The sequence below is a fragment of the Camelina sativa genome, chromosome 19 (genome assembly GCF_000633955.1).
Source record: "Camelina sativa cultivar DH55 chromosome 19, Cs, whole genome shotgun sequence".
Classification (NCBI taxonomy): domain Eukaryota; kingdom Viridiplantae; phylum Streptophyta; class Magnoliopsida; order Brassicales; family Brassicaceae; genus Camelina; species Camelina sativa.
The window spans coordinates 25593790-25620938 of NC_025703.1; the positions used below are offsets into that span (position 1 = coordinate 25593790).

Consider the following 27149-nt stretch of genomic DNA (forward strand, 5'->3'; position numbering starts at 1 on the left):
CCCGGGATGAAAGCTGATTGGGAATTGGAGATCAGATCCGGGATGACCCTCTTTAGTCTGTTTGCCAAAAGCTTAGACACTATCTTGTATAGAGTGTTGCAGCAAGCAATGGGACGGAACTCTCCCACCCGTTGAGCGTTTGGAGTTTTTGGTATGAGCGTGATGATTGTTGCATTCCACTGCTTGAGCATCTTCCCTGACCTGAAAAATTCAGTGACAGCCTCGATCACTGAGCTTCCTACTGTTTCCCACTGAGCAGTGAAGAACTCGACACAATAGCCGTCTGGTCCAGTGAAGGTCTAAAATGTTTTGAAGATAGAAAAGATGAATTGAATCAAATATTCAAATGTGACTTTGGGGTTGATCTAGAACAATCCCAAATAAATATGCTCTAATTATGGGTCATTTCAAAACTTTTATTTGCAGTGAACTTGATATGTAATGCGACTAAAATAAATTTATCTTTAATTCAACGGGTTTTTTCTCGAAGTTAAACCACTACCAAATGAAATTTAATAAATCATTAATCTTCTAGTCCAATTTAAGTATAGTTCTGTAGTTCAACTGTTCAATAGTGCCAAGTCATAGTTTTTGTGCGGTCTTTTGAATGTTTTCAAGGATCTTCCCATCTTAAAAAGTCCATCAAAACGTAGTTTATAACCCAAAATCATTATATAAATTCTTGGGATTAATTTATACTTGATCCACTTAAATTAACGTACATTTTGATGATATTGGCATGGATCGAATATGTGCTCCAAATTTTTTAACTATTTGTATCCAAATATTTCATATTTGTGAAACAACAACCTGGATCTAGATATGTCAATATGCGTAGGTATTCAAATTTAATATATATCCGCCAAAAACATTATTTTTAATGTAAAGATTAGCAATAAAATTTAATAGAAAATATCATGTAAATTTTTCAAGACAACTTTTAAAATATTTTAAGACATACTTATTATGTTCATCTAAAATGTACATCAGTTGTTACTTATTAAAAGAAACATCAGTTGTTTAGTATATAGTTTATTTTGTGATGTTTTTTAGTAATTTTAACTTATATATATATATATATATCATATTTTTGTAAACTTATCTTCAGTCAATGTATTTTAGCAGAATCATTCCTTTTTCCGTAACAGTTTTTTTAATTAGTCATAGTCATGTAAAAGGTGGACTGCTGAAGCATTTTTCGGAGAACAAACATAAAAGAATTTAAGGTTACAATGATATATACATCATTGTTGTGCCTCTATTACTTCGTATAATCTGTGATGCTAAAATAATCTAGTTTGTATAATCATATAGTGGGTTCTTGTCAATCCATGTCGGAAGAATAAATAAGTGATTATATTGTAGGGATCTCGGCTCATTATTTATGTCTTATTATAAGAATCAAGACCGTTGAATTTGAAATTTGTTCTTGTTGCACTAGTAAATATCAAATTCTTTTATCCCAAAAGACAAGTAAAATACATTCCCCTAAAACTTGGAATCTTTTATAACTAAGGTTATAGAAATCGAAATTTGATTTTAGAGTTAATTAAAAAAAAAGGCATTTGTCTTACGGATGACTTCGGATTTAAGCATTTTCGCCTCTGCTTATGAAAACAGGCACTCTCTCATTTTTTTAGGACTGTTTTACCCCTCTTCAACTGACGTCATTCTCATTCGCCCTACCACGAACGTAACGCTGATTTTTAAAATATTTTATTTATAATTGAGGGTTTAGTATTCTAATCGCCTGCTCTTCGCACCTGCATTACGACCGCTTATCCGTGGAACTGAAATTTCATGCTCGATCTATTACTGGTTTATTAAACTCGTTCCCATGGTCAATACAAGAAGTAGAAGAGGTCTTCAAGGTTCTACTCCTGCTACTAGTAGATTGGGAGAAGAAATCCGTATTGGAAGGAAAATCTGTCCTCCGCCGTCAAAGTCGGTTCGTAGGTTGCGAAATCAGAGACTTAATGGCACTGAATCTCCGAGGAAGATGTCAATCTCAGGTTATATTCTGTTTTAATAATATAATTCATGACTGTCGTCTGCCATTTCTATTCATCGATTCTTACCGCAACTTAAATTAATTGTCTCTCACTCTATTTGTACGAAACTGCATCAGTTACGTCAAGTAGTGAAGGCTCTCTTCCTCCGGTTGCAGGTACATAAATCGATGTTATCTATGCTTCTGTTTGGCTAATGAAGAATTTAGTTCTGTAAGACCGATCATTATCTACTTCAGTCTGGGTTACTAATTGATTTCTTCCTCCGAGATTTTGTTAGGGATGTTGTTCAGTATAACATTCATAATAGATTTCTATCTCTTGTTTGTTGTACAGGATACGCATTATATACCTCGCCGAAACATATTTTATTTTCCAATTATTTCTTCTGTCATCTAGTTAGTTGGGTCATGTTCTTCTAGTTGTTTATCGTTTATTCATTTTCTCTACATGAACTTCTCATTTTGTATATTTACTGACCTAATATATTGTCATAATTTTTTCATTTCTACTATGCCAATAGGTCTCAGTAGCAGTGGCAACGCAACGTCTGGTAGCAGTAGTGGTTCAGCAGGAGTTTTAGATGACTTTGCTGAATGGGGTAGAAGTCATTATGTATCTCACTCATCTTCTCAAGGTTTCGGACTGCAATAGTTTTATATACAAGGGAAAATATAATTTACACCTTCCCTAACGGTAAATGTTTTGTATTGAAGGTGACGAGGAGGATATACATACAAAAATGTTGCCAAAGCGTTTCTTTTCAACTGATAGGTATCCAACTGACGGCAGGGTGAACTCGTACTCCAAACCCCAGTATCTTCTTGAAATTTTATCTATCTTGGATGGGACTAAAGAGCTTAAGCAGCTAAAAAACTCTCCCTTCAGATCCTTATTTCATCTCCTTGTACGTCGTTGTTCATTGTCTGGCAAACTTCTGCACAACTTTCTCTGTAGGCAAATCATTACGACGAATTCTCATGAAATCTGGTTTACATATGGGGGATATCCACTGAGATTCTCCTTGACCGAGTTCCAAGAAATTACAGGTTTACCTTGTGGTTCTTATCCGGATAAGGATACACTAAATGCTGCGCAAACCCATGGCGAGAATGAGTCCCCATATTGGTATACCCTTATTGGCCGTCAAACAGAAGTTAGTATTGAGGATATTGTAAAGAAGCTGAAGGCAGAACCAACTATGCCAGGCTGGAAGAAAATACGCCTTGCACTTATTGTAATTGTTGAAGGAGTGTTAATTTGTGGGACTCAGCCAATAAGACCTTCATTCCCTATTGTTGAAATGGTAAGAAACTTAGATTTCTTTTTTTCTTATCCTTGGGGACGACATGCATTTGAACGGACAATTCAGATGATCAAAGTGGGGAACAAAGTTCAATGGCAATACAACCATAATAACAAACTGAAACAACCTTCATTGGTGCTCCATGGATTCCAAATAGCTATCCAACTTATGCTGTTTCAGTCAATTCCACTACTACTGAGGTATGTACCATCCTTTCATGATGGACAAACTTTTTACGAGAAGGGACTCACAGAATTGCCGAAGTTGAAGACATTTCACACAAAGAACATTGTTGAACTTGAACATGATAAAAAGGTTAGTATTGGGGCGTTTTATATATGGTTTCCTCTATATTCTGAATTAATGTAACTTCTAATTGGATATTCTTGCAGCTTAACGTTCATCAAATGTTATTCTCCTCAAGTGAAAAGTGTAGAGAATCTGTGGATGTAGATTATGAAGGCGATGAACAAGTTGCGCATATGGTAAGCTTGATAAAGAAAGGCTATAAATTTTCAAAGGCTGATTGGCGTGGAGGCGATGAGTCCCTTCCTAAGTTGTGCATATGCAAGGACAAAAATCACAATGGTTGTAATTGTGGGTGCTTGATTTGTCTCGACAACACTGCTAATTCGAATGATGTCAAGTATGACAGCTCAACAGAAAGGACGTCCTCCGATATTGCCAAATTGAGGGTAGAAGTTGAACGGATGAGGAAGACATATGTGTCTTCTTTTCATAAGTTAAACGCTACCATTTCTGAACTACAATCGTTTCTTATGTCCTGGAAGCGTCTGTCGTGCAATATAAGTGATGGTCCTTTCGTTGGTGGGGCATGTACTTCCCTGGAATTGGGATCGGTTGGTGGCAAAGAAATTGTTCACTTAACCCGATCCACTAAATCGGTTCATACTTCTGATAATGATGGTCTTCCTCTTCAACAACCTCACATTCTACCTCAAGCCGAAGCTTCCCTAACTTATCAAGGTTATGTGGTTCATAAAAGTGTTCCCAATAATGTAAAGACATCGGCCATCCTGGATAAGGTGATCTCTTATATCTATTACCTCTATATGTATTAGGTACCCACATTTATGTAGTAATTATATGTTTTCCTCATCAGGAGGATGTCAATGTTGTTGATAAGGTTTTAACTGTTTCTCACCCTTGTTTACAAACAATGGGAGAAGATGTTGCATCTACGCTACTTCGGGTGCGTAAGTCTGACCCTTTATAAAACAAATCTGTATGTATAATGCCATCAACCTTTTGCCTGTAACCCTACATGTAGGACACAGTAGGTTATGTTGATGATAATTCTGTTAAGGTTGATGGTGTAGTTCATTTTCAATGGTGTGTATGAGGACCAATTTTACTGTTCTTCATAATGTGCAGTTGCAGGGACTGAAAATATTTTCCCAACTGCTTGTTGTATGCATAATATTGCTTATGGTTGTTACTTATTGTGTTTTCTAGGAAAGGATTGTTACTGAAGTTACTTCTGAACAAACCCAACAAGATCACATGGTCAATAACAATCTCTTAACACCCGAAACTGCTCCTCAGGTAATTGTATGTTGTTGTACAACTATCGTCTTATAATTGTCATGTTCATGTCTTCTCACCTTCTGCTATGTCAATTTCTGACTTTTCCCCAACATACGTAGGGTCAAGTTAGCCATGTAATGTCTCCATCTACAGCAACGACTGTGAACAACCTTTCTCTGCAACTTCCCCCTTCAAAGCTGTCTGAACTGCCAACCGAAAGAGCCCCTAAACTCTTTAACCCTTTCATGGAGTGTAGAGGTAAGAGAAGTAGGGTTTCAAATGTTAACCATAACTTGATTTCAGCCCCCAAGCGGTCGAAACTCTCTCGAGGAGCTGCTGGCGGTTACATTCTTTTCCGTCAAATTTCTTAAAAACTTATTCATAAGTTTAAACAAATGCTTAAGGCATACTGCAAACCGTTAGTCACAACAACTCCCTCTCCTCAAGCTTGTACTACTGCTACTAATTTGCATAGGGTCCCACTAAATTCTTTCGTCTTATAGGTGTTACGATCTTGATGGATGTGAAGTTGGAAGCAATTTCTTTGAAGAAATTTACATACCAAAAAACTGGCTATTCAAAACTGTAAGTTTTCTATATTGTTGGTACCTCATACTGCGTACTTCCCTTGTACACCTCTAAATTTCCTTAATTACCAAACGGAATTCCTATATGTGTTAATATCAATATTTTTCTCTACATGTATTTTGAATTTACTCTTCCTTCCATACATTAAGCCTCTATTTCCTACCCACTGCAATTATGGGCTGTGTTTGCATTTCTGTTCAAGTTCTACTGACATAGTTACTATTTTTATACATCACTCAGCATTTGGACATGATGCTTCGTCCCTTTTGGCGAGAAAGAGGCTCCCACCTAGCCGGAAGAAAAGTTGTTGTCTTGGACAGTTTACTTACCCAGCTTTTGACTGCACAATATCGTAAATTCATTCACTCATCTTCATCATCTTCATATGATTGGCACACTGTACTTTCTAGCTACATAGAAGGTACTGTAGGGGATCGTAAAGAGAAAACCTCCTGGTTCAAAGATGTTATGACAGTTTATGTCCCAATGAACTGAGGAAATCGACATTGGGTTGGTTTGGTCATATGCTTGAAAAAATGGCACATAGACATCCTTGACCCATATATGAAGTTTACATCTGAAGAAGATGTTGCCTCTTATATGAAGCCAGTGGTGAAAATGTTGCCTCACCTCATTAAGGCATCTTGCGAAGTAAATGATATGAGTCATGTACATGATTCAGAGTTCACCTACTGACGCGTTGGAGGCCTTGCGCAAAACACTCGAACTGGAGATTGTGGAGCGTTTGTTATGAAATTTATTGAGATGCACTCTCACGAATTCTCGACGAAGGAGATGGGAGATATAACGAATGAGATGGTTAACATGTTCCGTATGCAATATGCTATCGATGTATATGAAGAGTTTATTGCTAAGGTGTGTCTGTAATCTTCTATTCATGAGTCGTTCTATGAAACTGCCATTATACATGTTAAATGTCTTTCGATCATCTTGTAATATTGTCACTTATTCTGTAATTTATAAACTGTCTATTACACTTCTTTCTACCATCGTTGCGACATGTTACTTTCATTTGTCTTTCATCTTTCACGTTGTCATCTGTTTTGTAGGGCTTTGGGTTTTTGGTTACAAAGGCCCAACTCTGTTTAATATATTCATGTACTTAATTCGTTAATTGTCTAACCATATTAACGTATATTAAGTTGCTGGTTAACAACCACCACTCACCCACTTTACATAAATATTTCATTTATGACTTTTTCGACTACAAAAAAGAAGTTATTGTTGTGTTTATTATGTAGCTCGCTCAGATTTTGTTACAGTTTTTCATAATGGATAATCTCCTTGATGATGTCGTTGTCGAAATATACAAACTGGTTGCATCTACAAGTTTCACCTCACTTGCGCCTTTGTTATTAGTTGCAAAAAAGCAAAGCAAGCTTGCTGTCTCAGCCGACGTACTTCGTTCTCTCCCCTTGCATGAGTTCTTCAACAACGCTGACCTAGTCAATGAAGGCTCTCCATTTCGGGCATTTTTCTTAAAATGCGTTCTTGCGGAGAACCCAGTGGCGACTTACCTGGAGAGCCTCCGTATTGCATCCCAATATGGGGATGTAATCCATGCTATTGGAATGCTCTTCTCTACCGTGCCGAAGTCAGACCATAGTACTTTTGCAAGGGGTATGTTCCTTATATATGCTCAGTTTCCGTCTGAAGGCTTTGCAACAATTTACGACTTGTACGCTCGTCTTGGAAATATTGTGCAACTAGAGGCTATTGGTAATGTCGTCTACCGCCACCTGCTCATGTTTCGGCCTGTTCAAAAACGATTATTTTCAAACCTCCTCATCCTTGAGAGTATACCCGCTTGTGTTGGAATCAATTGCACTTTGCAGACAAGATGTGTTAATTGTTTTCTCTACTGGCTTATATTCAAGTTCAATGATGTGTTCTAGTTTTTATGGTCTCATAATGAGATAAAGTTTTCATGTACAAATATGTTGTTTCAATTTTTCATTTATGGCGTTGCTAAACTGCAATGATGTAATATGTTCGTTGTTTTATCTTTGGTTGTTTATTCTCATCGTGTGCTGTATAATATAAATGTAATGGTTTCTACTTACATATGATGTTTGTTTCTTGTTTTATGTCATCAATATCTTTCAAACCCCGACCTCTATTATATTCAATACGGTTCTTCGCTTTCAAATGTTAGGGTTTAGTGTTTCAATATTAGAGTTTATTGACCCCTTACTTAGGGTTTACCAATCCTGATTTCAAACCGCTTCTATTTAACATGTTCTCGAACTCCACCTCTGTTTTATTGTAGAGAGTTCTACGCTGTCAAATGTTTGGGTTTAGTATTCCGAAAGTTAGGGTTTAGTGATCCCCCCTTAGGGTTTAATGATCCCTCCTTAGGGTTTAGTGATCCCCCCCCCTTGGGGTTTAATGATCCCCCTTAGGGTTTAATAATATCATTATGTCGGTTAATTTATATAAATACATCATCCAACACACTTCTACTAACAATCAACATATAATATCATAACTTTGAGATTTTCATCTGGTTTTAAAGCAGTACAAACATACGCATTTAACATTACAACTCTTATACATATAGAGGTCCCAAATACGCATATCAGCATAGCTCGCGGACTCGACGCGAGTACCAGTACTCTATGCAGTCGAAGCAAACGTCTTCCATATGACACGCAAAATCAATACAAATTGGGATGTCACCTGCTGGGTACCTATATGTTCCAACATAGTTACCAGAAAGTGGAGGCTCGATATCAGCGATTTGAGACATGACAGTGTTAGCTATGTCCACCATTGTATCCAGCCACCCCACTTTGTTTGACAACATCATCAAGCACCCCATCCCTTCTTCAAAATGCCCACCAGCTATCAAAAATATAGCAAAAGCGAATGCAGCGTAGACGATGTGATCTTCAGCGCGGTGGAGTAGGTCCAAGCTATGACGTGAAGGCCCGTTTTTCACTGCAAGTCGTAAGCCCTCCACGTATGTTGCTGTAATGTTTCCTTCTGCAAAACATTTCATAAAGAAAGAACGGTATGGCGATCCTTCGTTAGCTAGTGATCTTACAAATATAAATTCATCAAGGTCGACCTCCTGTAAGACTTCTGGTGAAAAAACAGCGGCTTTCCCATCTGGCCCACTGGCAATGAAAGGACCAAGCTCTCTGAATCCACTTTTCCCAACCCTCCTTACAATGTCTAAGAGAATATCTTGCGGTAAGTAAACCATTTTTGTTGAGCTACGTTTTCCAAGTAGACAACATTATTTATAGCATTCTTAAGGTGTGTATTCGTTAATTTTAATTGTTTATTCATCTCCTTTAATACTTATCCAATTTGACATACAGAAGACATCCTATTCCAACGCTTTCATTAACTGTCGTTGACTAAATTCATCTACTACAGACGATATTAATGACCTCTACACACATGTAATACTGTCATCTCATTTACCTCTGTGTAGCCATTTATTATATTGCGAACACACTGTAATATTTAATGGAAGCTTGTAGTTTGATATGATGGACAGCTAATTCATATTTAATTGATGCACCACTTGTTAGCAGCGTTGTCATATCAGTAACATTCTTTACCATTTACTGCTTAGCTAAATTCTATCCACTATGTCCCCTATTTCAACTAACCTAATTTAAGGCCATATATGTTCCTCTATAAATTATTCGTATATTTGTACCACTTTTAGTCCTCCGGATATCATAACTCAGTTTCACCTAATGGGTCACCTACCAAATGAGTTACTTGTTCATATTTTCATCTATGTTGGCAAGTACGGCTTTAGGTCCCTTGGTCCTTTAATAGCTGCTTCAAAGGACACCAACTCATCTGCCTTCTCGCCCCTTGTCTTGCAGTCCGTTGATCTTTCAGAGTTCATGCTTGACAGTTCGATGGCAAAGATGGACTCAATTTATCGTCCCTTTTTCAGTAGATGCGTGGCTGAAGGAAATGTTACTGCAAATCAGCTTGAGGCTTTAAGTATCCTATGTCAAGAAGGCCCTGACGAGAATGCGTTTGCGATGTTGACTTTCTCGGCCACTAATTCTGTCTATGCAACTTTTGTTTTCGGCGTGTTTCGGATTTGCGCGGGTGATTTTCATACTGGAATCTCCACAATGGCGCATATTTGGGAAATGGTAACTCATTGGGAACAAGCTGTCGTCCTTGCAGACATGGTCATCCAGCAAATAGTGCGACTTGGTCCTTCTGCTTCTGGTCTTTACTTGCAAACCCACTGTTACCCGCTAGAAGATATCCCCCATTGCACTTATATCAATTGTGCTGCTGATAATGTTTGTCAACAGTGTTTCGCGTTCTGGTACTCTCTCATCATTCGCTATATCTGTTAAATGCCCCTGGTTGGTATATGGACTGTGCGAATTCTGCATTTTCTGATCAGATGAGTTATGTCGATTCTCTTCTACCAAGTTTGTATTAGTAGTTGGATGTTAGTATCTATGTAATGTTTCTCCATTTCTTAATCTACATGTTCAGTTCTAGTTGTCGTCCTTGTTAGTCAAATGAGGTCCAGGCGATGATAATATGTCACATACATTAACCATCATTTCATTATGTTACATTGAGTGACCATCCTTACATCCATGATAATATGTTACATTGACTAACCATCCTTACCTTCACGATGGTTTTTAAGATCGTTCACACCCACATTACACAACAGAGGATTATAGTTTGCAACGTAGGTTTATATACAACATTCAAATTTAGTTTTGAATTTCCGAAAAACCATCTTCTCCCCGATTGCAAATCCCACTTTTGTGCAGCTTCTTATGTACATTGCAAAAGGTGATGTTTCTGCGCTGCTCATTCTACTGCATCTTATCTCAGACATACATGATGTCTTCTATTTACATCAAAAAACATACCACTTCCTTCATCCCACTACTTTCTCCCACACCTTGCTCAGACATTTCACATCCAATGCATTACTTATTGAGCTTTCTATGTTGCTGATGACAAAAACTAATAGTACACAAACCTATGGTATAGGGTTCCTACAAGTAGCCCTGTTATGGCCTGTCCCATAACACCTGCTGCACCTGCTTGGTCTGATCTTCCTTCTCTTTATTGCCTTCAACAATAAAACATAGATGGAACCACATCCTTTAACTAGTAAAAATCTTAGAGTTCAAATTTTTAAGATAGAAATTTGTTTAATTACCTGTTCCTCGCCATTTGAAGGGATCCTCCTCTTCCTTGGGCGTCCTGGCCCTGCATTTGTTTCCGGGGGAACTCCATTTGGATTGAGCATGTCCTCTGGAATGTCGTGGTCAACGGCATCAGGAACCGGCATGACGACAACACTATAAGTGTTTCTGCATAAATCAGACTTGTAGTTCTCTTCAACTAGTCGTGGTATTGGAGTCCCATTAACCCTTGCAGCCGCCAATGCGTGGGAACACGGAATGCCAAGTGTTTCAAAGACTTTGCAGGTGCAGGTCTTCCTGTCTAGATCAATAGTAAACGAGATACCATGGTTGTTGCTAACTTGGTATATGTCTGCGCTGGCTGGTGACACACTTAAGCCAGCTGAATCAGATAGATGTTTTAGAAGTAACTCCTCAACCTCATGTGTGACAGGACCGAGATGCTTGTTAGCCTTTGAACGTCTACAATAGAACCATCTCATTAACATCATTCGTATTGTTTCTACCATTGAAACAATAGGGAACTCCAAAGCTTTAGCCATTGAAGCGTTAATACTCTCGGCAATGTTGCTGCTCATAATGTTGTATTGTTTACCCTGGAAATACACTCGTGACCAGTGTGAGATCCCTATTCCTCTTAGATAGTTCGCACACAAAGGACTTCTCCTCTCGATTTCATCAAACTTTTGCCTGAACTCGCCAACTGTGTAAGCACACGCCGCCTTTGCCACCAAATATGCGAGTCCTTTCTGTCTACTATATCTACTTTTGACATTTCGATAAAGATGAACGGAGCAAGCGCCATGCTTTGCGAGAGGATAGACTTTCCTTAATGATGCGTAGATTGAGTTGTGTCTGTCGGAGACAAATACCAAGTCATCTGCGTCTGGAACTATGGACACAAGTTTTTTGAAAAACCATGTCCATGCTTGTTCGTTCTCAGAGTCAACGACAGCAAACCCAAAAGGCATTATCTGGAAATTTCCATCTTGAAAGCTAGCGGTTAGCAAACATCCAAGAAACTTTGCTTTTATAGTCGTTGCATCGATAATCAAAACTTTCCTCATAAACTTTGCTGTGTGAATGCAGGCGCCAAGATCAAAGAACAAGTACTTAAACTTGTTTTTCGACGCACCTACTCTCCTACTCACAACATCCCAAACCGTACCAGGATTTGTTTGTTTTAGAAGGTGCAAATAAACCATAAGCAGCTTGTAACCCTCTTCTGGGCTCCCTCTAGCGGCTAATACAGCCCTCTCCTTTGAATGCCATGCTTTCATGTAACTTATTGAAACGCGTAGCTCATCCAGTACTATATTAGGGATGCCAACAGCTCTCGATCCAAGTTTCCCATTCGCATACTTCGATTTCAAGACTTCAGCTATTACTTTACAAGTTGTCTTCTTGCCATATTGAGACCTTGTTGTGATGTCACATGTATGTGTGAGTGTCGTTGTCCTCACTATCATGTTTTCCGAAGTTCCACCGGCAGTTCTGCCATATACTCTCCATGGGCAATTTGCATCAACACACCGAACAATAAGCCGCTCCCTATCTGATCTTACTTAGCGGTAAGTGAAGAATCATTTGATTGCATATATAGCAATCGAAGTTTGCATCTCTAATTTATTTTGGAATATCCTCCCAATGAATATGGCATCGTTGTTGGGATCATAAACACCATTAGGGAGTTCTTGTGTCTCTATGAACTCATCCTCATAACAAGGAGCACAGTCGTGTGATGGGACAACATCAGCTGCAATTATTTCGTTATAGATGTTTACAAGGCTCAGCTGAATCTCAGGATCTTCTACATCCTCTCTATTCAACGATGTTGTATCTATAACAAGCTCACCAGTTGGTTGTACTCCAGCAGGGACAACGTTTCCAATGAATCCACCAACCTCCTCTTCTGTTCCTAAATCTTCAGGCACACCCTCATCGAGAATTGTCATTCTCATTGCATTTGATGTTTCCCCTTCATCCATTCCATCACCCAATCGCAATTTCCTGCATTCCCTGTTAACGACTGCATTCCAGAAATCGTAATCATAGTCTTGTTCATCCCCTGTCTCATAATCTTCCCATTCTGCAATGCCTCTTTGAACCTCTTCACAGGCGACCTTTTCTTTTCCTTTATTACTATTCAAACCCTGTGCGTCTCTTGCCAATTCTTCCATCACCTCCAATTGAGCTTGCACCTCCGTATCATAAATGTTATTGAGGTCTATAGTATAACTTCTTTCAACAGCTGCTTCTTCACAGTCTCTCACGGACGATGTTCTTCTCTCATTCCTGAAATGATGGTCAGCGTCAGTCTGAAATGTGGAGGCAACAACCTCTACACTGCCTTCCATTTCCGTTCTGGAGTGGGATAAGTTGTTCTGTGTGAAACCCACCTTCGAATGTAGCGAAGAGATTCATAGGTTTCGTTGTGGCTCTGACTTTGAAGAAAGTTTTTAGGCCTGTGTCAGTTGTTATGGACACCGGAGGAGTCCTCCCAGCAGAAAATATTGACATTTTGGTGGGTGGGCAGTATGTAATTCGACGTAAGATTCCTTCAACATCTTTCTCAAATTCGTTCTCAATTTGTGTTTTGAAGGTGTTGTACGTTGTCTCATCTGAGACAGGTGGTTTCTACGACGAACTTCCACCCTCCATCAGCAGAATAGTCCCAGCCCCCAACTAAAGCGAGTATAGGAGTCTCCATTACCTGCAATGAAGAGAAAGCCGCAAAAATTTAATACATTTGAATCATCATAGGTAATAGGGCATACACATGTCACTATACAATATTCATATATCGTAGACCATAATAAGTTAATCTTGTTCACCGATCCTTCTCCCTTCTTTACGGGTCTACCAACAAATCAAAAGTTTCAGCTGATACAACAAACGACGGATATAAGCTTTGTATTTCTTCCCTACTCTGCTAATATGATTCTAAAATTCCTATTCTTACTACATATACTTCTCAGTTTGCAATATACGAATATGAGATAATAAAAGCAACAAGTTTATGACAGTTACCTCCTCGTCGAAATCGATCATCTAGTTTCTTGTTGTCACTAAGATCCGTAAACCTCTCTGTAATTTGATACTTATGACGCCTTTCTCTCTAATATTGCAGTTTCTCGTAACTCCATTATTTATGTTAATCCACAAACCCTAGTACACCAAAAGTACTGTTCGTTCCTTATTTTTTGTCCACACGATTAACATCAAAAATTGTGTCGAACAGTGCAAACCCTCTCTCGCCTCCACATATTATGTTCATTATTCTTAATTTCCTTATTAATCACCATGACATCACCACCCCACTTGCCCAATGAAGCTTCATATTCCCGCTCTTTCTCCGAAGGGCAAATTCGTCAGTTCATTGCAAGTTTTAGTCAACAGTAAAAGTTAATTGTTCAAAGTGCCTATTTCCGAAGTGTCGGCCCAAATAATGCCTAGTTTGGCAATAATCTCTTGATTTTATATCAATCGTTTGTTAATTTATGTGGTTCGATTGAGAGCAAGATCTACAAAATCTATATATACCTAGGTTTTCTTGTATTTGGCCTCCTTTGTTTGTTTTACTTCACGTTTTTTCCTCATTTTTTCCTCTTTTTTAAACCTTATCAAACCGTAATAAAAGTTTCTCCAGATCCAAACCAAGACCATCGCATGCTCCCGCCGTGCTACCACTCACCAGAGAATCTCTCTTCGCAAATCTCGGGAAGCCAATTGACTCATCCCTCTCTACGACAATCCATCGTGAATCTAGGGTTTTCTCCAGTGGACCTAGATCTCATCGTCGAATCAAACCGAAGGCACCAGTTGTCCCCACCGCTCTGTCACTCACCGGAGATGCTCCCTTCTCTTTTTTTCCTGGGCAACTGTCACAATCTCTGCTCATCTTGGCAATCGGTTCAAAAGCTAGGATTTTCCCCAGTGGACCTAATTATCAATGACGACCCCTGCCGCGGTCACCAATTACCCCCGCCGATCTCTCACTCATCAGAGAACAACCCTACACCACAACTATCTCCGCAAAACTCGGGCGGCCGACATAACCAACTCCCATGGTGTTTCTCTCTTGGAAACCTAGGATTTTCCCTAGTGGACTTAGGTTTCAAGATAGGCCCATTAGCCCAAAAACGATTTAAACTAATATGCTCTTCTCGAGATGGGGAATTTAGTAAGCCCATGTCCTCTGTAGCATTGTCCATGTCGTACCAGTGTCAAGCTCTGTTTGTTTGCCCTCTACTCGATGGTAATAACATTGTTGCTCTGGCTGTTCATTCAATGTGCTCGAAACCTGGCTTTAGTTGATTCTAGGGGATTGAATTTGGTTTTTAAAAGCATTCGCGTATATGGTCTGTGCTCCTTGAATGTTTCTAGCAAAAGTGGTATGTTGTATCTTGACACCTTATGTTCATTAACGGCTACCAATCAAGCTGGTCATCTGATGACTTCAAGCATTGTCTCCCAACCACCTCCTTCACATAGATCCAAGCTGCATCTCCTATTTCTCCTCAGAATGATCCAAACCCTATGCTTTGGATGTTAAAACAACCCCTATCTGACTACAACAACATAGTCACCCGATTCCTTGTTGTGTTGTTACTGCGGACACCTTTCGTCCCGGTGAACACCAACACACTGAATCCTTTCTTAACATCACAGTGTCTAAAGACCATGACCACTAATCCGTCCTTTGAAGCTCTCGAGGATGGCCTTTCGATTTTCCATGATCTCACATGTGCCTTTAGGCTCCCAAGCTTTTGGTTTCATAACTCTCTTGGATCCAAAATTGATGAACTCTTTTTTACTTCTTTTTGGCATTGGGGATTGCCGTTTATTGTATTGTCTCAACCTTTAGCAATTTGCTCCTTCTTTGTACTGGTATTGGGTTTACATATTGAATGAATGAAGGCAATTGTTTGACCACTGGGACGGTCAATGCTTCCTCCGATGCTTCCTCCGGTACAAGCTGTTCCTCCAATGCTTCCTCTGGTTCAAGTTGCTCCTCCAATGCTTCATCTGGTTCAAACTGCTCCTCATGTCCATGTTCTTTGGTTGAGTTGTTCATGGTCTCATCAAAGATATTAGACCATCCCTCGATCCCTTTCTTTTGGGGAAAAAGCTTAAAAATACCTCATCTATTTTTTATTTGGACAAATAATACTTGGTCTTTTTTTGTTGGAAAAATAATATCTCGTTTAATTAATTAAAGCTGATTAATATCTCAGTTTTTTAATGTTGTAAGTTTTATACCTCGAACGTGTATGTTTCATTTTAAATTACAATTTTGCCCTTAAAATAATACATTTCTATTTATTTTAAATTAAGGCTTTGAATGGAGTGACAGATAAAGTACAGTGGACCCACACCTACAGTTCTCCTCTCATAAAAGCATCATTCAACAATTTTCTTTCTTTTTAAAACTAATGCAGTTTATCTGTCCACAATTTAATTTTTTTTTGTCTTTTAGCTATAAATGCAGGAGAACCACTAATTAATTCGCTCACAGCATTTTTGAAGCTGTCCATCGGCAAATCCAAATTTTTGCCCACAGATTCATCTCATTTACTCTCTATATAACACACCATTGCTCACTTTTACAACCAACACAAAATTTTGAACAAAAAAAAAATACAACCAACACAAACAAATATTTCAAATTCCTATCAATTCTATTTCCATTCATCTTCTCTCCACCAAAGGTATTTTTTTTAAATAAATAAACACATTTTTTATTTTTTTATTTTTCTATTTATTGTAACATCTATTTTTTTTTACAGAATTCAAAAAACAATTAAAGCTTCTACTCTATCACCTGTTGTTTCCACATTTTTTCGTTGAAAGGTCTGTATTTTTATTTCATAAATATATGCTATATAATATGTTAGTAGTTCTATTTATGCTATATAATATTTGTTGTAACATTTTTTTGGGACAGAATTCAAAAGACAATCAAAGATTCTACCTATCACCTCTTGTTTCCATATTCTTTTGTTGAAAGGTATGTATTTTTTATTTCATAAATAAATATATTTATGCTATATAATATGTTAGTAGTTCTATTTATGTTATATAATAGTTATTGTAAACTGTCTTATTTTTCAACCAATTATGTAATGAGAATGCTGATTTTATATCTGTATATATATATATATATATATGGTGGTGCTTAAATATAGATACATGTTTATAAAAATTTATATACATAAATCTTCATTTACTCAGATTTAAAGATAGATAATTATTTTTATTATAGATTAAAAAATTTGCAATGAACTCAATAATTACTATTAGATAATCATTTAGAATATTGTAAATCTATTTTCTCAGAAACTTTTAAAGCTTATGAAATTTTTTAAGTACACACACATATATATATATATAAGTCTCTTATACTGAATATATATGCATATGTCTCACATAATTTTGTAGATTCTTTATAAATCTCACTTAATTTGTAGATTATTTATAAGTCTCACTTAGTTTTGTAAAATATTGTTCTAAAAAAAATTTAATCATTTATTTTAATCATAAGTAAAATTTACTATAAGATTTATTGTTAGATATAATAGTTTATCTAAGTTAAGATAAATAAGTTAAGATTACTTTATCATATTTATTCATCATTGTTGGGTATATTTTCTCCTAATATTAATATATAATATGAATATATATTGTATAGGATTACATGTTTAGAAAAATTTATATACATAAATCTTTATTTAATCAGATTTAATGATAGATAATTATTTTTATTATAGATTAACAAATGTGCTATGAACTCAATAATTACTATTAGATAATGATTTAGAATATTGTAAATCTATTTTCTCAGAAACTTTTAAAGCTTATGATATTTTTTAAGTACACATATATATATATATAAGTCTCTTATATTGAATATATATGCATATGTCTCACATGATTTTGTAGATTATTTATAAATCTCACTTAATTTGTAGATTATTTATAAGTCTCACTTAGTTTTGTAAAATATTGTTCTAAAAAAAATTTGGAATCATTTATTTCAATCATAAGTAAAATTTACTATAAGATTTATTGTTAGATATAATAGTTTATGTAAGTTAAGATAAATAAGTTATCATCAACTTTTTGGTGAGAAAATATTAGTTAGTATTTAAAAAATTTCTGAAATATATAATAACGAAAAATCAATTTAAAATTGTATTTGTTGGTATGGCTAACCGCAGACAAAACAGAAATTCGTCCGTGCAAGAAGATACAAATTTTCCTATAGAAACATCAACACGGGTATAGTATTTCACATTTGTCTAAGTTTTAGTTAGAATTTAATTGCAATAAATTTAAAAAATATTTAAAACTTGTAGATCGAAGAAACTTTCAAATGGACTTATAATCGAGAAAGAATATTTATTGATTTGTACGATCAAGCAATTGCCATGGATGGTTACCGCTTCAAAGATCCTACACCCCTTGGAAGAGAGTTCTTGGTTGAAAAATTCAACAAGGAGTTCAATCTAAATATAAACTATCGGTTTTTTAAAGAAAAACTTGATCAACTAAAAAGAAAATATAAGAAGTACAAGCAACTTCTGCAAGGTTCTACGGGAATTACGGTTGATCCTGTTACATCCGTTATATCTGCATCTGATTCATGGTGGAAAGATCGTGAAGTAAGTATTTAAAATATCTTTCACAACCAACAAAAATTTAGTAACTTTAGTATACATTAAACTTGTATACTAAAATGTTGTAATCTAATTAACAGGTATGTAAGATTGTAAAATCATTTAAACGAAAACCGCCTGACTTTTGGGATGTGATGCAACGTTGTTTCATCTTACATGATGTACAATCACAGTCTCAGTACTCTGTGCACCAAAGAAGAGAGGAGTTAATGAATGAGGGTATAGATAATGATGAAAGTCAAGTTCCTGAGACACAAGAAAATGAAGAGGTGTATCGCGTTAATATCAACGATGAAACACGTCCCTCTAATGAATTCACCCAGGATCATTTACAACATAATTCTTCACATGCTCCTCCAATTCATACTCCTGCTTCAAGAGTTCAGCAACAAGGTGGACTAAGACGGGAAGTAGTTCACAAAGAGGGGCATGAAGCTCATGAATCTCTATTGGAAGTGGTTCACGAGGAAGTCGTAGAAAACAGTCATTTGAGGCAACCCTAACAGATACAATGAATGGTTTCAGAGAGTTTCAGCGCCAAAGTTTACAACAATTACGTCCAAATTTTTTCGACCAAGATGATTACGAAGAATTTGATAATGCTGTCAAGATATTTGAATCGTTGGAGCTTCCGAGTGACACAGATTTTTATTGGGCTTGCATTCATGCATTTAAAGAAGAAAGATTTTGGCGTAAGTACTTTATTGATCGAGCTGAAAGAACCACAGAAGATAAGTTGCGCTTTTTAGAAGCTTTAACAGGATATACATGGGACAGCGAATTTGTGGGAAAGCGGTTAGTCTCCGGGCAAAATGGTGGAAGTCCTAATCCAAGCAACTTTACTTTTGGTAGTCCATCTGGTAGTAATAATTCATGGGGTCAAAATTCTGGTGGCCAATGGGGTCCGAGTTTTCCACAATGGGGTCCGAGTTTTCAACAATGGGGCACACCTCAAAATGCACCACAATGGGGTTCTAATTTTCAACAATGGAGTACACCTCCAAATGCTCCGCAGTGGGGTACATCTCCAAATGCTCCGCAGTGGGGTACACCTCCAACTGGACTACAATGGAGAACGGAACAAAATGCGCCTCAATGGACTTCACCACCAAGTACTCAACAATGGGGTTCATCACAAAATGCTCCACAATGTATTCTTCCAACAAATGTGCAACATGGATTCTCACTAGGTACAGAAGTAGAGACTACGAGAAATGCTCAACAAGGAGTTTCTCAACGAGTAGAAGTACCCTCTTTCGATAACGATTTTAGAGGAGTTTCACCAGAATATGATTTCACGAATTATGCATCAGGAGGGCAAACATCACGATCACGTAGACGAAGAGGATTATTCAACATTTGGGGAAATAAAGAAGGACCAAATTTAAATGAAAATCAGCAAAGTGATTCAGGATCTGATGATTAGTTATACCATTTGTACTTTGTTGTTAAAAGATATGTTATGTTTTATGTTATCACAAGGTGCCCACGATCTAAACTACGATGAGAGAGTTGAGTTGTGGAATCTGGAAAATGAACAATTTGAAGAGTTAATAATTCAACCGTCACTAAGATACTATAACTGATATTTTGAAAGAGGTCCTGTGCAAACAGATAACGGTTTAGGATGGAGAAATATATGGCGTCGAGTCCAAGAAGATAATGCTGCGTGTCTTCAGTTACTAAGAATGTCACTTGATGTTTTTAGAGCATTATGTGACAAGTTACAAATGAGTTATGGGTTACAACCTACAATGAATGTAAGCATCGAAGAGGGAGTGGCCATGTTTTTACGAATATGTGGCCACAATGAAGTTCAAAGAGATGTTGGATTCAGATTTGGACGAACGCAAGAGACAGTGCAAAGAAAATTTTTTGAAGTCCTTAGAGCAACTGAGTTACTTGCTTGTGATTATATCAAGACTCCAACGAGACAAGAACTACGTCGAATTCCTGAACGACTGCAAATGGATCGAAGATATTGGCCATATTTTAGTGGATTTGTTGGAGCCATGGATGGAGTTCATGTATGTGTAAAAGTTAAACCTGAACTCCAAGGAATGTATTGGAATCGCCATGATAGAACCTCGTTTAATATAATGGGGATATGTGATTTGAATATGTTGTTCACATATGTTTGGAATGGAGCACCGGGATCATGTCACGATACAGCAGTTCTCACGATGGCGCAAGATAGTGATGCTGAATTTCCTTTGCCTCCTATAGACAAATATTATGTAGTTGATTCTAGCTATCCAAATAAACAAGGTTTTTTGGCTCCTTATAGATCTTCACGGAATGGGGTTGTTAGGTATCATATGTCACAGTTCAACAATGGTCCTCCTCCTAGAAAAAAACAAGAACTATTTAATCGTTGTCATGCGTCACTACGTTCTGTCATTGAGAGGACGTTTGGAGTTTGGAAGAAGAAATGGAGGATCCTTTGTGAATTTTCTAGATATAATACTCATTTTCAAAAAAGAGTGGTGATGGCTACAATGAGACTACATAACTTTATCAGAATTTCAAATTATTTTGATGAAGATTTTGCCGAAGTAATGGAGCATACTGATATTAGCGACACAAATTCTGAGAATGATGAAGGTGACATGGAGACTACGGCTATAGCTGATGGAGATCAAATGGCAAACACTAGAGAAAATATTGCAGATATGTTATGAAAAAATCAAAATAATTTCCGTTAAACTATTCTAAGTTTTATTTTTGTTGCATTTGGATAATTTGTGTTTAATGTTTTCAAACTGTGAAATTATTTACAAAATATTCTATATTAAAAAAAAATATGTTTATTTTACAATAATTTTATCATTTTTTAAATAAATTTGCTGAATTGGATGTGTTTTTAAATACTTTATAGTTTAATATATGATTTACACTGTTTGATCTGCTTTTACCATTCAAGCATATAATTTGGACTGCTCAATCAGCATGATCTGCACTTTTCCAGCATGATCTGCACGATCTGCATGATTTGCACTTATTCAGCATGAACTGCATGATCTGCACGATCTGCAACGCTTGAACTGCTTTTACCATTCAGAGCCTAAAAAAAAAATCAAGCGAAGAACTTCATCTTCTTTGTCTTGGGTTCGAGTTCAATTTCTTCAACAAAAACCAAAAATCCTAACTAAATCTTATAAAACTTCTCCTTGGTTTTGTTCTCTCTTTCAATTTAAAGAAGAAAGAAAACATGAACAAAGAATCGAAAACTAGAATTCAAAGAGTTAACAATTTTTAACAAAACAAAAGATAAAACTGATTAATATATGACTGTAGTCTGTAGTATGTAGCGATTTGCCCAATTTGAGTTCGGTTATTTTGTATGGATATTCCCAACTTCCCCAAAGCTTAAATCTTTGTTACTGTTATTGTATGTGGTTATTAATGAAAACAAATCATATAAACAAAAATTTCTGGGTTTTTGTTTAGAGAAGACACAGAGTGGGATTTGTTGTTTGACTTGTTTCTATGAACTATTACGAAGAAGAGCTTTGATAATTTCTTTGAAAGGTATAAATCCACCAGAATCTTCTCTTTCAGAGACCTTGATCCCTTCAGTTGCAGATTCAGAATCGAGATTAACAACTCTCTCAGGAGACTGAAAAGCTCCATTATTAGCCACAATTAAAAATTGGTTTTGTCAAACCCATGTTGCTTCCGACTACAGTTGGAGAAGCCGAACCGAAATCAGGATGTTTTGTCGGAACCCTAACACTACCAGCTGCAACAGACGGCGGGGAAGACAGAGGCATGAAATCAGGACTCCCACTTTTTTTAATATCTCGGGTTGGATTTTTCTTTCTTTTCTTTTTTTTAAAAATATTTTGTTTGTTTAATTATAAATAAATAGAAATGTATTATTTTAAGGGTAAAATTATAATTTAAAATAAAAAATACACGTGCCAGGTATAAAATTTATAACATTTAAAAACTGAGATATTAATCAGCTTTAATTAATTAAACGAGTTATTATTTTTTCAACCAAAAACAAAGTATTATTTGTTGAAATAAAAAATAGATAAAGTAGTTTTAAACTTTTTTCCCCTTTCTTTTGTTCACAAAATTGACCACCCGATTTTTCTTACACAAACTAACAAAAAGTTAATTTTATTTTTTACGTCAACAAGGAAATTAATCTGTTTTCTTTGACTTTTGAATACGCAAACTTTTCACCCGGTACATTTATTAAAATATATTTCTATCAGTTTAAAAAATTACGTGGTAGTGTTCTATTATTTATTTTATTTTTGATAGATTCCTTTGATTCCTGCGTTCGAAGTCAAAGCTGATTTTTTTCTTTCACGTTAAAAATGCATGTGTGCTATTTATATTGATAAATACATTTAACAATGACATTTTAGTGAGAGAGCTCATGTCACATCGGCCTATGATCAATCGAGTAATGTAGTTAGAATAGAAGACATGATCATCAGACGATGTATGTTATCACGAATTATATATATTATATTCCTTTAATATATAAAAAAATTATACCAATTAAGTCTTATTTATTTATTAATTTGTTTTTGATAAAGACTAATTGAGTTTTCTTTGGTTCTTTGTACCAAAATTATTCCAATTCACTACATCGTACTGCATATAAAAATATACATATTTATAGATTTTTTTTTGTTGGAAAAATCATATTTATAGATTTTGAGACGAAAAATATTATGATTTTAACTTTGAAATATTCATCTGTTTTTTGGTCGTCGACATATTCGCCTTTAAGATTATAGTCGGTCGTACTCGTACGTATTACTTTTGTTGTTATTTACCATAGATTTGTCGTAATGCAAAAGACAGAAAAGTAAAGCTTAGTAGCTTACCATTAACTATAAAGAAAAAGAAAAAGAAAAAAAAAAACTATAAAGAAGAATATATAAAAAGCTTACCCTAGACCCCTAGAGACCAGAACGCATTAGTATATTATTATTAGCTAGGTCTATCTTCTATCACTTGGTAGAGTTTTTTTTTTAACACTCTTGGTAGACCAGTTTCGCAAGTACTGTCGTTTTTTGTACTATTGGTAAAAAAGATTCATTGTTACTAACCAATTTTTACTTTCGATACCCTTTTAATATAACAAACAAAAACTGTAAAAAAATATCAGTTAATATAGGTTTTATAAAACATTATCCTGCTAGAAATCATTGCAACTTTTAATAAAGCTTTAGTAATGAGATTGTTTTTTGTCCACTACATTTTGTTTTTGTAGTATAAAAGTTTTGTCAACTAATGTAATTTTTTTTTTCTCTTCTCTCTCTTTAGAAGAATAGGAGAAGATCTCGAAATGAAAAATTAAAGATAAGATATATGGTTAGGTAGCTAAGATGAAGAAGACCAAAGCAAGAAACTACGACCACGACATGTATAAACACCACAAAAAGGAAAAAAAAAAGTAGTTCAATTTCATTTTCGCTTTGGTCCACTAATTTATTATATAGTGATAAAAAAATAAGTAAAGAATAAATATCTAAAAAGAATAAAATAAATTAACATAAAAGTCCGTGTTAGCTTAAGACACGAAGCCTACGCTACAGCACTAACTCTATTAATTAATTAATTAAAATAATATTTTGAGAAAAAAAGACGCGCGTGGTTCCCACTATCCTCATTTTGTCCACGTGGCACTCTTCTTTCTCTCTATCTCTAAGAAAGTCAAAAAAAGGAGACAGACAACCAAACACTGCCTTGTCACATCTTTCTCTCTCTCTTACCTTTTTTTTTTTCTCTGGAGTGTTGTGTTGTGTTTGGGCGAGAGAGAAAGAGAGAGAGAAAGAGAAAGCGAGTAAGTCCATATTATTAATTATTTTTTTGTATTTCACATGTGCCACTGTGACTTCTCTCCCTACACGCCACCATCTCCACCACCTCCTCCCTCCTCCCTCCTCCTCCGTTCTTCGATTCCCAATTCTCATACGACCCCTAGGGTTTCGTTTTTTTTTTTTTTTCTCATTTTTATACAACTCTTTTAATTCCACGATTACTTCACCACCACCGTCCCCCGATCTTTTTATAGAACTCAGATCTTTTTCCGATTTGTGAAATTTTGGAGCTGGAGAAGTGTTCTTTGGCTGTCACGAAGAGCCGATGCCGGAAATCGATCTTATGAGAGTCGATCATTGTGTTTCCGATCTGAATTTGGATGCTAAACCTCCTGGTTTCTTCGATTCTGGTGGCTCTGTAGATTTGGATGTGAAGCTAGAAGACGACGAAGATGAAGTACAAGAAGAAGAAGAAGATTCGGATTGTTTGAAGAAGAAGAAGAAGAGCGTTGGTCGTTCGACTAAACGTGGTCGTCCCCCGAGGACTTTGGGTTGTAAAGCTTCTTCGTCTCCTGTTTCGAGGAAGAGGAGAGAAGATGAGGATGTTTGTTTTGTTTGCTTCGACGGTGGTAGTCTTGTTCTCTGCGATCGTAGGTGAGCTTTTGGGAGAAGTTACTACTACTACTACTACTCTCCAGCTCAATTGAGTAGATTCGTGCTTCTAAAAATAGAAATTTTGTTGTTTCTGATATAATTTGAGGGTTTCTTAATTTGTCCAGGGGATGTCCAAAAGCTTATCATCCAGCTTGTGTTAAGCGTACTGAAGCATTCTTCAGATCAAGAGCTAAATGGAACTGTGGTTAGTTTTTGGTTAACATGTTCTTTAGAGTGTTTCTGAACTCTTTGGGAGCTTTAATGAGGATAAGGGTGTTTTTATTTTCAGGTTGGCATATATGTACTGCTTGTCAAAAAGATTCTTTCTACATGTGTTATACTTGTCCGTATTCAGTTTGTAAGAGGTGCGTTAGAAGCTCAGAGTATGTAGTTGTAAGGGAAAACAAAGGATTCTGTGGTATCTGCATGAAGACTATATTGCTTATTGAGAATGCAGCTGATCCTACCAAAGAAAAGGTACAATACTAGAGTCTATATCCACATTTTCTTGCTTTCCCTTTTACTCATCAGCACTAGATTAATGTTTCTTTGTGGAACTTGATTGAGGTCTTTTCTTGTTATGAAATGTGTTTTTTTTTGTCCTTCTAACTAAATGAATTACTTGTTATACATGTACAATTTTTCTAGGTTCAAGTCGATTTTGATGATCAAGGCAGCTGGGAGTATCTTTTTAAGATTTACTGGGTTTCTCTTAAAGAAAAGCTCTCGTTAACGTTAGATGATCTTTCCAATGCAAGAAATCCATGGAAATCTTCTTCTTCCACTGTTTCTAAGAGAAGAACTACTAGTCGGGTTCATGAAAAGGGCAATGGGAATTCTCCTGAGGTTATGAAAGTAAGTCGCGCTAAAGTAAGGAAGATGGAAACTGCTTCTGTGATTAAGTTGGGTCCTTCTTTGGATAACAGACTCCCACCATTGACTAGTGCCACTGCGTGGGCAACAGATGAGCTCCTGGACTTTGTGCGGTATATGAAAAACGGTGATGCTTCAGTCTTATCAAAGTATGATGTCCAAACTCTCGTGCTAGAGCATGTGAGACGGAATAATCTACAATCTTCTCCTCAGAATTCTGATATAATGTGTGACGCTAAGCTTATGAGATTGTTTGGAAAGGAGCGAGTGGATCATTTTGAAATGTTGAAGCTTCTTGATTCTCACTTCCGCCATCAAGAGAGATCTCCAGTTACAGATACCTCAGCCGGAGCAGTCACTGAAACTATGTCCTTCCGGGTCGATGCTAGTAGAAGCTGTGATAGGTTGAATGCGTCTGCACAGTATCAAGATAGGTTGAATGGATCTGTACATCATCAAGAAGGAGAGTCACAGCAATTGAACGTGCACAATAGTCAGGTTAGACCTTCCAGTTCTAATAGCAGAAACCATGCTGTTGTAAAACCTGAAACATGCGCCACTGTGTCCAATAAGCCAATTGATGGCCTGGATACGAATATGGTATGGTTATATGGAGATCCAGATGGGAAGATTCACGGACCATTTTCCTTACTTAACCTGCGACAATGGAATTCAAGCGGGCATTTCCCACCTGAGTTGAGAATATGGAGGTTAGGTGAACAGCAAAACAGCTCCATACTTCTGACCGACGCACTAAATGGGCAGTTCCATAAAACAGGGTTTTTACAAAATCATTCTATCCCCAAGAAGGAAGTGACAGCTCCTATAGCTAACGATCAACACAGGTCTGTGGCTGTTCCTAAACTAGAGAGTAGAATACTGGACTTCAGCCCCAACTCAGTGTGTACTGACCAGAGTGTCATTTCTAGCAGTAACAGTGTCATCACAAGGAGCTCGGATGTGAGTAACAAAAGCGGAAACAACTTTAGCCTCAACGTGCCATTGGACTTTTCTCTATCTAATGAAAGGGATAATGTTGGTTCTGCCTCTCTCTGGAACAAAAGAAAAGTTGAAAGTCCTCTGCTTGTACAAAGCCCAATAAGCTGTTCGCTTTCGCTCTCTACGTTACCCGGAAACTCAAACTGCTCTATGCCACCACATGAAAGATGGAATGCTGGTCAAACAGATTTAGATGGAAACAATGCAGCAATGAATGCTTGCAATCAAAACGGTAGTCTTAGCGGCTCAGGTGAGAAACAACATGTCACGGCTACGGTCCAGTCATGTGGACAGAACTGGAATGCTGCAACTCCAAGCAGTGCTTCAAATGTGTGGGATTCTAACTCGGGTTTGGCGTCTTTCCCAGACAATCAAGAAATAGACTTTTTAGATCTCTTTAGTCCAAGTTTCAAATTCAACTTCGCATCTACTTCCACGGATTGGCAACCGATTGTGGCTGGACCAGACGAATGTGACGAATCAGTCTCGGATCTTTTGGCAGAAGTGGAAGCCATGGAGTC

At 36.7% G+C, this 27149-nt stretch overlaps 3 protein-coding genes across 4 annotated transcripts in view; 2 read left to right on the top strand and 1 right to left on the bottom strand.

Moving 5' to 3' along the window:
- On the bottom strand, positions 10466-12103 carry LOC104768200. The gene is made up of 2 exons (XM_010492125.1): positions 10649-12103; positions 10466-10558 (listed from the first exon to the last, which is right to left on the bottom strand). The coding sequence occupies exons 1-2, from the start codon at positions 12101-12103 to the stop codon at positions 10466-10468; spliced, it is 1548 nt and encodes a 515-aa protein (XP_010490427.1).
- On the top strand, positions 16264-21008 carry LOC104767164 (putative nuclease HARBI1). Of its 2 annotated transcripts, none has more exons than XM_019241133.1 (5): positions 16264-16345; positions 16582-16644; positions 17855-17915; positions 17993-18298; positions 18394-21008. In XM_019241133.1, exon 5 carries the CDS (start codon positions 20002-20004, stop codon positions 20992-20994), a length of 993 nt encoding a protein of 330 aa, XP_019096678.1. In that variant the 5' UTR covers positions 16264-16345; positions 16582-16644; positions 17855-17915; positions 17993-18298; positions 18394-20001; the 3' UTR covers positions 20995-21008. The 2 variants fall into 2 exon arrangements, with proteins under 2 accessions (XP_019096678.1, XP_019096679.1); XM_019241134.1 differs by having other exon boundaries at positions 16269-16345; positions 17839-17915; positions 18394-19009.
- LOC109131032 (zinc finger CCCH domain-containing protein 44-like) overlaps positions 24086-27149 on the top strand; it is a gene marked incomplete in the record, with an annotated part of 6158 nt that continues 3094 nt past the window's right edge. The window contains 4 exon segments of the mRNA XM_019241403.1: positions 24086-24756; positions 24882-24961; positions 25046-25233; positions 25405-27101. Coding sequence (XP_019096948.1) covers positions 24428-24756; positions 24882-24961; positions 25046-25233; positions 25405-27101 — 2294 coding nt within the window.

Bases quoted from the DNA above. Each gene is read 5' to 3' on its own strand.
- LOC104768200 (XM_010492125.1), bottom strand. From the start codon at position 12,103: ATGATAGTGAGGACAACGACACTCACACATACATGTGACATCACAACA. The intron at 10,559-10,648 runs GTAATTAAACAA...TTATTGTTGAAG, and splicing joins CTTCAAATGGCGAGGAACAG to GCAATAAAGAGAAGGAAGAT.
- LOC104767164 (XM_019241133.1), top strand. From the start codon at position 20,002: ATGTCACTTGATGTTTTTAGAGCATTATGTGACAAGTTACAAATGAGT.